At 46.8% G+C, this 14,812-nt stretch overlaps 2 protein-coding genes across 2 annotated transcripts; both read left to right on the top strand.

Moving 5' to 3' along the window:
• The first annotated feature begins 8,326 nt into the window (after positions 1 to 8,326).
• On the top strand, positions 8,327 to 9,283 carry LOC139612076 (basic salivary proline-rich protein 1-like). Its single transcript, XM_071467250.1, has one exon. The coding sequence runs from the start codon at positions 8,327 to 8,329 to the stop codon at positions 9,281 to 9,283; it is 957 nt and encodes a 318-aa protein (XP_071323351.1).
• A 1,914-nt stretch (positions 9,284 to 11,197) lies between these two features.
• On the top strand, positions 11,198 to 13,649 carry LOC139612115 (kelch repeat and BTB domain-containing protein 11-like). Its single transcript, XM_071467342.1, has one exon. It carries the CDS (start codon positions 11,531 to 11,533, stop codon positions 12,734 to 12,736), a length of 1,206 nt encoding a protein of 401 aa, XP_071323443.1. The 5' UTR covers positions 11,198 to 11,530; the 3' UTR covers positions 12,737 to 13,649.
• Positions 13,650 to 14,812: the final 1,163 nt, after the last annotated feature.

Below are 14,812 nucleotides of genomic sequence, written 5' to 3'. Positions count from 1 at the left end.
CTGTCTCAGTAACTAAATCATCTTCTTCACAGTGGGAACAGAAAACCGCTCAGATACGAAACCACTGCATCATACTCTCCCCGTGACCTTTGCCCTTTGGCTCTGTCTGTTAGCAGTGACCCTGAGAGATGAGTTTGAGCTGAGGTGTGTTTCCAGCTCACATCACTGAAGCAGCAGCAGCAGACAGGAAGGGTGGAGGGGCTCACCTTGGCAACAGTTACCATGGAGACCGGATGACTGAGGGATGGATGCTCAGGATCAACACGGCAACCTGACTGGTGTGGTGCCTGGTGTGTGTTCTTGCACATCTATCTTTGTGGGGACGAACAGGCATGTTTCAACAAATGAGGACGTTTTTTTAAAGGGACTAAATTTGTTTTAGAGTGAAGACGGTTGTGACTAAGCTTTGATGAAACTGTCAGATAGAAGCTTTTAATTCTAAACTCAGGATTTATTTGCTGATTATTTCCAGGAGGGTTGTAAATAAAAGGTTTATTTACTGACCAGTGTTCATGACTACACGTGAAGTTATGCTCATTCATGCACACGTTCACAGATCTCATGTATTCATATTCAGGGTCGGACACGTTTGTCCTGTGAAGATGAGGAAGATGACGAAGATGTTTTGACGGAGCCTTCAGGTCAGACTTTGTTTCTGTTTTCTCCCCCACTTCCTGTTTACACCTTTCACACACAAACACTCTGAATGAACCGCTGCTCGCTGTTTCTCCTGGAGGTCGTCCATCATTACATGAGGGGGCTTCTGGGCGCCATGGCAACCAGAATGAAATGGCTTTTTATTGACTCATTTGTGAGTAAATTAGCCGTCGCTCAGGAGGAGGAGGTGGAAACAATCTGTCCTCCTCTTCACTCTGAGGCTCTGAATTAGTGTCAGTCACCTGACCTGCTCGCCGCGGAAACGCTCGCCCCCGTCAGCTGTTGCCTCGACCTCGATCGTCTCATCGATCTGGGACAGAAAAGATAAATCTATTTACTCTGAAACAGAGGCAGCAGGCGTTTTACCACAGTTTCTACTCTTCATCACATTATTATATATATATTATATCCAATCAGACTTATTTATAAAAGCCCCCAACCCCCCCGTACACTGGAGCAGCGCCCCCCTGACCAAAGGAACCATGAAACAACATGGCTGCCTCATTTGTAGTCCTTTTACATCTCTTTGCAGTTGCTTTGCATCTTTTGTGATCATTGAGTCTTTCTGTGCTTGTTGTGTATGTGTGTGGTCGTTCTGCACCTGTTTGTGTTTGTTTCGGACTCTTTGTGTCTGGTTAAAGTCTATTTGTTGTCATTTTGTGTCTCTCACGGTTGTTTTGTGTCTGTTTTCTGTCTTTTTTCTATCTTTTTAGCTCATTTGTGTCTCTCTCTGGTTGTTGATTGTCAGTTTGTTCTGCAGCTCTTTGTAGTTAATTCACTTTGTGGTTGTTTTGTGTCTTTGTAGACATTTGTGGTCATCCTCTGAGGCAGGAATCACCAGTTTGATCTACGGTCAGGTTGGTGAGTGGAATATCCTCGTAACTGACAAGAACAATGGACACAACCTGGATGAAGAGATGTGAGTGATGTGCACAGACGGAGGCGTCAGTGTGAAGCGTTTTGATCAGCGAGGAAGGCGAGCAGCTCGTCTGCGTCACCGTTGCTCAGTTTGTTGTTCTGATGGATCAGCTGAACTCTGGCTGAACCGAGCTGTCACCACTTTAAATAAACCTCTGATCAAACAGGAAGTGTTCTGACTCGGAGCTGCTCTCTAACAGCCATCACAGCCAAAACCCAGCAGCTACTTCTATATTTAATGTGCGGCTGAAAGCCACAGGTACTTATTCACCTGAAGAGGAGGAAGTTTTCAGCTGAAGCTTCATAAACTGACCTGAAAACTGATGAATGAGCAGAGAGTCAGAGAGAAACAAGGTTTAATATCAATCTCAGAGGTTTGAGTTTTTATGACGTTTAGTGGAAATGAACGATTTAAACATGAAGCTGTAGCTGCTCTCGTTCAGTCTGCAGGAACTCCTCAGACCGATGACCTTTGACCTCACAGCAGCACAGATACACAAACGTCTACAGTTCACTCAGCAACATCTTGTTCACGTCACATTTTTATGGTCATTGTTGTGTTCAAATCTTTCACAGCCCAGACTTGAGAAAGTTGTAGTTTTTGCTTGAGATTAAAGAACGATTGATCTCCTGTATTCACCTGTTGATCAGGTGAGTATTGACACTAACAGATGTGATCATGGGCTGATTAGGAGGCAACAGGCTCAGAGCACAGACACGTAAAATTGTTGTTTTGTGTCTTTTTGAGGACATTTGGGGCATTTTAAAGGTGCAGACCTCCTGATCCACCGGGGCCCAGGGCCTGTGCAGTTATCCCCCCACATATGTAATGTTGTTCTTTTATGTTTTACATATATTTATCCTTCCCAAAAAAAAAGTAAAGGTAGTGAAAGTATTTGGGGCCTGTTGGATTGGAAAAAAGTTCAATGTTGAATTTGCTGAGTCTGGAAAACCTTTAAAACTGAGCACTGAGCTGTTAGCGTGGCAGCAGACTGGACTCCTGCTGGTCCTGTTCATGCTTGTATTTTTACTTCGTCTGGTGTAAAGCTCTGTGAATGTGTCTTGGCGTTGACAGGTGCTGCCGTGTCTTGGGAAGTTTGTTAAATTTATCTTTGATATTTTGTTGTCAGACTCACGTTCATGTGTCATTTTTATTCCTTGATGGAACATGAAATCAAATCAAATAAATCATGAGCTGATCTGGTTCTCACATATAAAGAAGTGTTCTTGTTATTTCTGATGCATGATGAGTAGGAGGCGGAGTTAAAGTCCACAGGTCATGAATATTCATATTTATTTCATTCTCGTTAATTCACTGTAAATTAAACTGTTGAGAAACAGATAAACAAAACAACACTGTGTGTGTCTGTGTGTGTGTGTGTGTGTGTGAGAGTGTGTGTGTGTGTGTGTGTGTGTGTGTGTGGCTGTGTGTGTGTGTGTGTGTGTGAGTGTGTGTCTGTGTGTCTGCTCTGTACATGACAGTAATACAGATGATATCATCCAATATCCATATACGCTGTTAACAAAAGGAGAAACTGAACTTCTGTTGAAGCACAGATCCATGTTCCACTGCCTCAGACCAAACTCTCAACATTTTTTACCTTTTATCATGTACTACTCTCCTGGTGTCAGAGTAAGTTTGTATATATATCTAGATATATCTTGCCACAGTCACCCATTCACTCACACATCCATACACTCATGGATCAGCCATCAGGTCTTCAGTGTCTTTCCTAAGGACTTGGACGTCGTGTGGACGACATGTGGACGACCGACCTTCTGATTGGTGGACGATACGTTCTACCTCCTGAGCCCCAGCCGCCCCCTGCATGAAAGTGTGAATGAATTAATGTATGAATGTATGAAGAAAGGCAGGAATGCATGTGAGGACTGTATGTGTGTAGTTTTGTAGGTAATGATTTATGTTAGTAATGTTTTACATAAGTAACAAATGAATAAAAATATGTCTGTCAACAGTCATCAGTCAACAGATTTGTAATTATGTACTTAAAAATCAAAGAATGATGTATGTAGAAAAAAAGCAGTCATGTATTTACATATGGTAGATTTTTATGACTTACTTTACTATATAATTTTTAAAACTCATTATACTATGATATATTATGTGACTTAATATGTTGTGATATTATTGTAATTACAATACTATGACTTTTTTATTACTTATACAAAGGTATATTTCATTAACTTGATCTGCGATGATATTTTCATGAATTACTATACTGTTACGTTTTTATAATGTATTAGTGCTTTTATGACATTTGTTATGGCTCACTATAATGTGACATTTTCATGACTTATTTTACTATGACATATTATTACCTAATACACCAAGACATTTTTGACTTATTATATTGTGACATTTTCATGACTTATTATATTGTGACATTTAAAAAAAAAAATTATAGTATGATTTTTTTTGACTTATAAAATGACATTTTTATGACTACTTTGACATTCTTTTTACTTAATACACTATGACATATTTATGACTTACTATGCTATTACTTTTTAAAATTAATATACTTTGACATTTTATTTCTTACTATACTACGACATTTTTTGACTCACTAATATAGCTCTAATATTAAAAAACTAATATTTTTCTCCCTGTGTTATTGAAATAGATTATTTACCACTTCAGGTGAAATGAACAGGAACTGCTGGACGGGTGAAAACACACTTAAGTCTGCTCAGGTGACTGTGATACAAATTTTAGAGGCTGGATCTAAAAAGAAAGATGAGTGGATCTGGAAATATTTTTCATGCAAACAGAATCAGGACATGTCTCCATGAAATTTTGAGAGTGAGATGAAAAGATCTTTAACTTGAATGAATTTTGAAAAAGAGTAAAACACTTCCTGCCTCAAGTAACTGACTTTTTCGGTATTTATTCAAACACCACCGTCTTTCCTGAACCCGAACCACGAGTGTGGAGACTGTTCTAAAACATTTATAGATACATACGCATGTGAAAACATTTGCTCATTATCTCCTTTTCTCTCACTTTCAAAATGTGTCTGCTGGAATGAGAGAAAAGCTGAAACTGAAAACCCAACTTCAGATTAAATTAGCAGCTGTGGTTTGACAGAAGATGAGTGTTTCTACAGATCAACAGAAAACATCAAGTGATTTCTGCTTCTGCTGCTGTTGCCTTTATCTGACACAATTCTTATCATTTCAGTTTTTTCATTATTGGGGCAGGAATGCAGCTCATATCACCCCGAACAGCCAGAATAGAGCAAACTCATTCTCAAAACACACAATGTAGTTTTCTAAGTGGCACTATCACAGCAGTTTTTTACAATGTGAAGCATTTAACCAGCTGTCCGACTAATTTCATCTCTCTACTGTCGACAGCTTTCTCATTATCTGGGAGTAGCAGAGATTTGTATGAACTGTTACTGAGCTGTCACCTTCACCTTCCTGACTCTCTCCAGAAAAACTGAAATTAAAGTAAAAAACAGAAACAAAAAGAAGCAGAAAGAGAGATTTATATCAACCAGTTTTCATTTTTTGATACAGTGCCCCTGGTCCTGAAACTCTGTACTCCAGAGCCAATCCAAGAACTGTGTTTAGATGATGATTAATCAGCTGATTTCTGAGGGATGAAGATCACTGCAGGACTGAACCTCAGTCTATCCTGGATTATCTACCTGCCTGTGTGTGTGTGTGTGTGTGATGATCGGTCTCTGTGGGTGTCTGCAGGTGAGCTGCTGGATCAAGATTTCCTTGATCGGGGTCCTGTTGACTCTGGAAGCCTCTTTAAGTCCAGATGAAGACAGATGTTGTCTTGATGGCCCCAGAGTCTGAGCTCCTCTTCTTCACCTGCAAGACATTTAAATAAACAACACACACCTGCATGGCTTGTAAGCGTCAGTCAGTCTGAGGGTCTTGCTCCTGTGTGAGCAGGGGCCCGTGATCTGTGTCCAGGGGCCCACTGTGTCATAATGTGCTCACGTGTCAGACAGCGAGCTGCTCCCTCTGCAGGCGAAGTTCACCTGAGCAGCAGGAAGGAGACGTCTTCATCCTCTGGCAGCGTCTGATCTCATTCAGAGAGAGGAGACAGGAAGTGCGCTGGGAGACACGGAGAGAGATCAGAGCAGAGAGGAGGCTGTGCAGCTGGTCACCTGGGGGGGGCAGATACAGAAGAGGACTGAAAATAGTATAAAGAGGAATGGGACATCACTGTGTGACATCACGTTACCCTGACAACACCAGAACATGTTTGGTCCTGATGTGAGTTTAGATTTCACGTGTTTTACTCCCTTCATCATCATCATCATCATCATCATCATCATCATCATCATCATCATCACTTCAACTTCACATTAACTTTTTTCTTCTAACATTAACAGGTTTGTTTCTTTCAAGCTTGTTTATCCGTCGTTCTTCTTCTATCGTCTTTATGTGTCGTGACGGTTGTTTCAAAGCTCCACCCGGTCTAAAGGTTTTTAAAGCTCCACACAGTCTAAAGGTAGATGTCCATGTGTTTGTGATTATAAAGCAGGTCTAGGTTCTATATTAATACTGTGAAAGTATCAAAGCCTCAGTCCACAGAGAAATGCACACAGCCTGTATTCAGGTGGTGATTTTATCTTTGACATTAGTTCTTGTGACATCAGCAGAAAAAAGCATCAGCCCTGACGCTGAGACCGGAGGAGGTGAAGCTGCACCACCTGCTCCAGGTGGTTGTTTCTGGTGTTTCAGTGTCGGTCTGTGTTGTGTTAACGTGAAGTTCACTCATGGACTCGACCGCCGTGTTTCTGTGGTTCAGTTAATTAAACAAAGCACTGACGAAGAATTTCACTGGGAAACACTGACGGACTCATCATCATCATCATCATCATCATCATCATCATCATCATCCTCATCCTCATCCTCATCATCATCATCATCATCATCATCATCAACATCATCATCCTCCTCCTCATCATCAGCATCATCAACATCATCATCCTCCTCCTCATCATCAGCATCATCATCATCCTCATCCTCATCATCCTCACACACACACACACACACACACACACACAACACAACACAACACAACACATACTCAACACAACGCAACACACACACACACACAACACACAACACACAACACACACACACACACACACACAACACACACACTCAGCTTAAATTAAAACACGTACTAAATTAACAACATATTATCTTGTTAACATGTATGGTAACAACATGTTCTACCATATAAAAATTCATCATAGATATTTTTGCTATAGATATTTCATACATGTTATAAACGTACTTAAACAGAGTGTGTGTAGCGTCTGAAGCCGACCCACAGGTCACCTCCTCCCCTTCCTCCTCCTCCTCCTCCTCCTCCTCCTCCTCCTCCTCCTCACAGCTGCCGTCTCTCATTAAGAAAATGAAACCTGATTTGATTCTATAATTAAATTACTCTCCTCGCTGTTATTAAACTGCTTCACCCCCAGGAGTCTGAACCATCCCAGCTTTTATATTTTTTCTCTCTGTGATTGTCTGCTGGTTGTTTCCTGTCCCCCTGGACTCTGATAAAATCACTCACACACACACACACACACACACACACACACACACACACACACACACACAATAAATAGAATCAGGTTTTCTACTCAGAGGATTAATTTAAACCGTTTTGTAATAACTGTTTATAAAATCTTTCAGCTTTTATTGTGAAATTAAATGAAGCGCAGGAGGCGTGTATGGAGGACCAAACCTGACTTATCTGTCAGATTAAATACACAGGAAGAAAGTAATGCAAAAGATTTTTACTCCACAGCTGTGTAAGAGAAAAATGGTCAAATAAAATCAAACAAAACATGTAATTTTTGATTTATTTTCATTTTGCTAAATTTACCTTTCTATGCAAAAAATATAAATTTCCTCTGGCAGCTACCACTGAGGTCACGTCCTCAAAATATGTTTCAGGAAATTCAGATTTTTGTAACAAACTAATTTTTAATGTTTTACACTGAATTGGACTCTTTCTCTAATAATTACTAGTTAAAAACAAGAAAGAAGAAAATTAATTAAATTAACCAAAAATGCAACAAATTGTTAATCATCACCAAAATTAGTGCGATATAACGATTAGTGAAGTATAAAGTATAAAGTGTATATTTGAATATTTGTAATAACTGTTGAGTTTTATTATGTTTTTATTTTTACATTTATATTTTAGTTGTGTTTCCATTTGCAGGAATTTATTTCTCATGGTCACAGATCTTTGTCTCTTTCATTTATCCCTCATGTCAGTTCCACGTCCTCAGTGAAGGGTTTGACTCCTGCTGCCTCCTCTGGTTTCCTTCTCCTCACTCTGATCGACCTCTGACCTCAGACGCTTGTTAATATTCATGAGGACAGTGATACATCAGCTGGTTTTAACCCTCGAGCTGCAGGGTCATCAGACGTCTGTCAGGAGCATTTAGAGCTCGTCAATTTAACGACGGACGACGTGGTTTGAACCAGTGTCTGTCCGAGTGTCTGTCAGTGTGTAGTTGTGTATGTGTTAAGGTCAGGTCTGTTGTTGTTGTGTTGTGGGCAGGTCAGTGTTTGTGTGTCTGTGCTGCAGGTCGGAGTCACTGTGTGTTGGTGAAGGAATCTTGTCTCACATGAGTTTACATTTTCTTTTATTGTCACTGCGGCCGGGGAGGCTGTGTTTTCACTGTGGTAGTTAGTTAGTTAGTTAGTTAGTTAGGTCCTGGTCCAGAGAAGAGCTCATTAAATGTTGGTGTGGGCGGGGACCAGAGACCAAGGACCAGGGACCAGGGACCAGAGACCAAGGACCAGGGACCAGGGACCAGGGACCAGGGACCAGGGACCAGGGACCAAGGAACAGAGACCAGAGACCAGGGACCAGAGACCAAGGACCAGAGACCAAGGACCAGAGACCAAGGAACAGAGACCAGGGACCAGGGACCAAGGACCAGGGACCAGGGACCAGGGACCAGGGACAGGGACCAGGGACCAGGGACCAGGGACCAAGGAACAGAGACCAGAGACCAGGGACCAGAGACCAAGGACCAGAGACCAAGGACCAGAGACCAAGGAACAGAGACCAGGGACCAGGGACCAAGGACCAGGGACCAGGGACCAGGGACCAAGGACCAGAGACCAGGGACCAAGGAACAGAGACCAGGGACCAGGGACCAAGGACCAGAGACCAAGGAACAGAGACCAGAGACCAAGGACCAGAGACCAAGGAACAGAGACCAGGGACCAGGTACCAGGGACCAGGGACCAGAGACCAAGGACCAGAGACCAGAGACCAGGGACCAGGGACCAGGGACCAGGGACCAAGGACCAGGGACCAAGGACCAGAGACCAGGGACCAGAGACCAGAGACCAGGGACCAGAGATCAGGGACCAGGGACCAGGGACCAAGGACCAGGGACCAGAGATCAGGGACCAGGTACCAGAGACCAGAGACCAGGGACCAGGGACCAGAGACCAGGGACCAGAGACCAGGGACCAGGGACCAGGGACCAAGGACCAGGGACCAGAGATCAGGGACCAGAGACCAGGTACCAGAGACCAGAGACCAGGGACCAGGGACCAGGGACCAGGGACCAGAGACAGATGTGGAGCAACAGGAGACACGTCAGCCTCTGAGGAGCAGCGGACTAAAAGCAGAGCCATTACATCACCAGGTGAAGGATCTGACGTGAACAGACACACCTGACCTCACCGTCAGGCACAGGGAGGAGAAGAGGTGCATCCTCATCGACACGGCAACGCCATCAGAAACAAACGGAGAAGCTGTCCAGGACCTGGAGACCTGGAGACCTGGAACGCATTAGGGTGTGGGCTATGAAAACCGGAACAGGACTAGTGGTCATCAGAGCTCATGAAGCAGGGAGAAGACGGCTCTGCTCAGTCTTCAGACAAGTTCTGGACCTGGTCCAGTGTTTGGACCTGGATTTATCTGAGATGATAACTACACCTGATGACGGAGTAAAAACGCTGCTGTTTGTTCGACGATGACAAGTCAGTTAAAGAGGTCCAGGTTCCCGTGGTCCTGATGCTGAGGCTGAGCTGTGGGAATGTCCCACAAATGAGGCTCATTTAAACAGCAGACAGGTGTGGTTCTGAGGTTCTCCAGCAGAGGGAGACATCTGCTCTTTTATCTCACCTGTTCCAGGTGAACCAGTCTCTCTTCAGTGTTTCCTGTTGATAAGTGACTCAGTGTTGTCACTGGATGAGATCCTCAGGGTCTGTGAGTCTGTAGCTCTGATTTATACTAAACAGTTTCACTGCTGTGTTGATTTATCACTGAGCTCCTGTCAACTCTCCATCAGTTGTTATTGTTATTATTATTATTATTATTATTATTATTATGTAGTTGATTTTTATTCAGATATTATAAACCACATTTTCATCTGCAAAGACAAAGACAGAGACGAGCCGGAGCCCAGCAGGACTGGGGTCAGTGCTGTTAGTCAGTGTGTTAGCAATACTTTGAATATGTTCGGGAAATGTGGCTATCGCTAGCTGGCTAACTGTTAGTGTGTGTGTGTGTGTGTGTGTGTGTGTGTGTGTGTGTGTGTGTGTGTGGAGTGTGTGTGTGTGTGTGTGTGTGTGTGGGAGTGTGTGTGTGTGTGTGTGTGTGTGTGTGTGTGTGTGTGTGTGTGTGTGTGTGGGAGTGTGTGTGTGTGTGTGTGTGTGTGTGTGTGTGTGTGTGTGTGTGTGGGAGTGTGTGTGTGTGTGTGTGTGTGTGGGAGTGTGTGGGAGTGTGTGTGTGTGTGTGTGTGTGTGTGTGTGTGGGAGTGTGTGTGTGTGTGTGTGTGTGTGTGTGTGTGTGTGTGTGTGGAGTGTGTGTGTGTGTGTGTGTGTGTGGGAGTGTGTGTGTGTGTGTGTGTGTGTGTGTGTGTGTGTGTGTGTGTGGGAGTGTGTGTGTGTGTGTGTGTGTGTGTGTGTGTGTGTGTGTGTGTGGGAGTGTGTGTGTGTGTGTGTGTGTGTGTGGGAGTGTGTGGGAGTGTGTGTGTGTGTGTGTGTGTGTGTGTGTGTGTGTGTGTGTGTGTGTGTGTGTGTGGGAGTGTGTGTGTGTGTGTGTGTGTGTGGGAGTGTGTGTGTGTGTGGGAGTGTGTGTGTGTGTGTGTGTGTGTGTGTGTGTGTGTGTGTGTGTGTGTGTGGGAGTGTGTGTGTGTGTGTGTGTGTGTGTGTGTGTGTGTCACCTTTCAGACTCTTCTGATCTCCTTCAGTGTTTCTCCTGCTGTTTTATTTCTGACACGAGTTTTGTAAAAGTGAAACCTCTAAAGATTCATTAAATATTTAAACACCTCTGGACTCAGCAGCTGCCGCAGCATCTGTACAGATGTGCAGTGTGATTGATTGACCACTCCAATAAAACCTGCTTCACATTAAAACTAACAGCTACACAAACACACACCACGACGGACACACACTGTCTGGGCCGTTCTCACAGCACACGGGCGGGTTCTGCTGCAGCTCAGGAACCGTCTGGTTCTGGTTCTGCAGACTCTTTGTTCCCCGTCGGGGCCGCGGTGTCGCCCCTCCGTCAGAGGGGCGGAACCACAGGGTCCAGTCTGAGGGCTCAGTGTTCTCACAAGGAGGAGGAGGAGGAGGAGGAGGAAGAGTCCGCCCGGTCACCGAACGCCTTTGTTCAGCAGACACCTCCGCGCCCTGCAGCGGGGAGACGCAGCAAAACTCCGCCGACAGCAGGCGAAGAGTCCCGGCGTCAGCAGCCACCGCGCCCCGCTGGAGCAGCGGAGGATGGAGGGTCCGGAGGGAGCGTCTGATCCGGACGGTGTGTGAGGAGGGAGAGGGAAAACTTGAAGCAACAGAGGGAATAAAGGAGGAGTGAAGGGGCGTTTACTGTGGCGAGAGAAGAAAGAAGTCTGGATCTGCAGACGCATAATCGACTCTGACAGGACCGGGATCGATCTGATCCACAAGACATCCGGAGCAAATGGAGGCCGGTCAGGGGGAGAAGTCAGACTCATCCACCGGGGATCCGTGTTCACACCCCGGCTCAGCAGCTGCAGACACGCCGCATCAGATCAGCGCAGAAAACTGCTTCGAGGTGCTGAGCAGAGCCAAGCGCGAGGGCGCGGAGCGCGTGAAGGAGCAGGTGTACCGCTACATGAGCGACCACTACCTGCAGGTGCTGCGGACTCCCGCCCTGTACGGCCGGCTCACGGCGGGGGAGCGGGAGCGCATCCTGGCCCGGAGGATGGAGGGGAGGAAGGTGCTGGCGGTGGCCGAGAGCAGCGAGGTGTGCGACCGCGCAGGGAGCCGGGAGGACAGCCGGCCGCAGAGTCCGCCGCTGCCCGCCGCGGAGGACCCCCACCACCGGCGGGTGTTCTACCTCCACCCCGACACTCAGCAGTGGGAGGTGCTGACCAGCCTGCCGGAGGAGATCCCGACTAAAGGCTCCGGGATGTGCACCATGTACAACTACCTGTTCGTGGCGGGGGGGCTGAGCACGGCGGCGGACGGCCGCTCCAAGGCGTCGGACCGGGTGTTCTGCTACAACCCGCTGACCGGCCTCTGGAGCCAGATCCGCCCGCTGACCCAGCCGCGCTGCCAGCTCCGCCTGGTCTCCATGGACGGCTCCCTGTACGCCATCGGGGGGGAGTGTCTGTTCACGGTGGAGCGCTACGATCCGCGCCGGGACCGGTGGAGCCCGGTGGCGCCGCTGCCCACCGGCTCCTTCGCGGTGGCGCACGAAGCGACGTCGTGCGGCGGCGCGCTGTTCGTGTCCGGCGGTTCGCTCTTCTACCGCCTGCTGCGCTACGACTCCCGCCGCGACGAGTGGGAGGAGTGTCCGTTCACCGAGAGCCGGCGCCGGTCCGCGGACATGGTGGCGCACCGCGGCCTCGTGTACCGCTTCGACGTGGACCGGGAACGCGCGGAGGTGAGCGTGCACACCTACAACACGGTGGTGAGCGCGTGGACCGACCGCGCGGCGCTGCCGCTGCGGAACGCGCGACCTTTCCGCTGCGCGGTGCTCGAGGACCGGATATACTGCGTCAACCGGAGCCACGCGCTGCAGTTCCGGGTGCGTGAGGAGCGGGGGGAGCGCGAGGGCTTCCTGCCGGACGTCCTGCCCCCCCCCGCGAGGGCCCGGGGGGGGCTGGTGCCCTTCGTCCTCAGTCTGGACCGGGACAAGTGACCTATGAACCCGCCTTCCTCTTCTTCCTGCTCCTCTTCCTCCTCCTCCTCCTCCTCCTCCTCCTCTTCCTCCTCCTCCTCCTCTTCCTCTTCCTCTTCTTCTTCCTCCTCCTCCTCCTCTTCTTCCTCTTCCTCCTCCTCTTCCTCTTCCTCTTCTTCTTCTTTCTCCTCCTCCTCTTCCTCTTCCTCTTCTTCTTCTTTCTCCTCCTCCTCTTCCTCTTCCTCTTCTTCTTCCTCCTCCTCCTCCTCCTCCTCCTCTTCCTCCTCCTCCTCCTCTTCCTCTTCCTCTTCTTCTTCCTCCTCCTCCTCCTCTTCTTCCTCTTCCTCCTCCTCTTCCTCTTCCTCTTCTTCTTCTTTCTCCTCCTCCTCTTCCTCCTCCTGCTCCTCTTTCTGCCGCGGTGCCTTTTCCTTTGACCTTTGAACTCCCACTTGCATGAAAACCGGGTGTGATGGATGAACGAGATCATTGAGACGTTTCCCCGGCAGAACATCTGGAGGTCTGAGCACAGAGGTGAATCAGTCACATCTGGAGAGACCTGAGGTCCGCATCAGGCCTGAAGATCTCCAGACCACATGTGTCAGAACCTGAGGACAAAGACCAGAAGAGACGGTGAAGTCCTGGTCCAGAACTGGTCCTGGTTCTGTGCTGAGGGTCCTACAGATACACACCTGCTCTGTACAAGACCATAACAATACCAGAAGCTGACACACACACACACACACTCACACTGTGTTTTTGGCTCCGCCCCTGATCAGTCTGATAGTCTTGAACACAAGATGAATGTCAGAGAGGGTCAAAGGTCACCCTGGAGTTACTGTGTAACTGTGAGGATGTTTCTCTGATCATGAGCTGGACTGAAGTAAACCTGAGACTGTCGCTGCTTCAGGATCAATAAAGTCTTTCATTCATCCTGTGATGTGTTTCAGAAAACCTTTATTTTGACAAGGCAGAGCAGAGAATGTTTCCTCTTCCTGTGGCTGCAGTGGACGTAGACCTTAAACCCCTAACCAGGTCTGGATCTGTGGCTGATTTCTGCAGGTGGACCACAAGTCTCGGTCATAATCTGAATGAATCATGAACAGCTTTAATCACTGCTTCACCTTTTAAAGGTGATGAAGCCTGAAATTTTCCTCTTAGTTCACCTGGAGAAAATCCAGTTTGAGAAAATAAGTCGTGAGGTCAGTTTTAATTTTAAGAAGAGAAATAAAAATGTTATGAGATAAAGTGAAAAATTAAATTGTAACTTTAATGCATTTTACACAGCAGTGAGTCTGCAGAGCTGCAGCTCAGGGTCAGACTGCTGAGAAACCAGATCTGCTGGTCCCCTGTCCCCGGTCCCCGGTCCCCGGTCCCTCTTCATCCTCTCTAACTCATCAGATTGTGTCGCTGCACAACAGCAGCACAACAACCAAACCTGCAGGTGCCAGGACGCAGACACCACAAGGATGTCTCTGTTCTGTTCATGAGCAGCAAACAGTCCAACATGATGTCATAGAACACACACACACACACACACACACACACACACTCTCTCTCTCACACACACACACACACAGGTCCTGCTGAGTCCATCTGTTCAGTCTGAAGGTCACACTGAGACGTCTGTCATCTTCCTCCTGTTGCAGCTTCATCATCATCATCATCTGTGACTTGGAGGTTCTGTGGAGAACCGGACAGACAGAGGTTCTCCAGCTGTGGAACATTTTCTCCTCATTATATCTGAGCGACGTCTAATAAAGTGAAAACTGAGCATGAAATAAAACAGAAGGAAAAGATGAGATAAAAAACACTGAGTGACGGCGACAACAACGACAATAATAATAGTAATAATAACAAAAGTAATAATAATAATAATAATAATGATTTAGGTGCTTCACCTGAGAGACACCTGTGTGTTGAGTCCAGTCAGAGTCCTGGTCTGTGACCCTGCTGGTCCAGGTCCTGTCCTCTGTTGATGACCTGGTCCTGATGAGTCTGAGGACTGAAGCTGAGGAATCATCATCCTCACTCTTCCTCCTGAGCATCACATGACCTTCTGTCTCTGTCAGTGGATAAAATACAATGTGTGTGTTGATG

This window comes from Trachinotus anak, unplaced genomic scaffold, assembly GCF_046630095.1.
Source record: "Trachinotus anak isolate AG129_WGS33_773 ecotype Australia unplaced genomic scaffold, CSIRO_AGI_Tana_v1 ptg000031l, whole genome shotgun sequence".
Classification (NCBI taxonomy): domain Eukaryota; kingdom Metazoa; phylum Chordata; class Actinopteri; order Carangiformes; family Carangidae; genus Trachinotus; species Trachinotus anak.
This window is presented reverse-complemented; position numbering and strand designations above follow the sequence as displayed.

Excerpts from the sequence above, each read along its gene's own strand:
- LOC139612076 (XM_071467250.1), top strand. The coding sequence starts at position 8,327 with ATGTTGGTGTGGGCGGGGACCAGAGACCAAGGACCAGGGACCAGGGAC.
- LOC139612115 (XM_071467342.1), top strand. The coding sequence starts at position 11,531 with ATGGAGGCCGGTCAGGGGGAGAAGTCAGACTCATCCACCGGGGATCCG.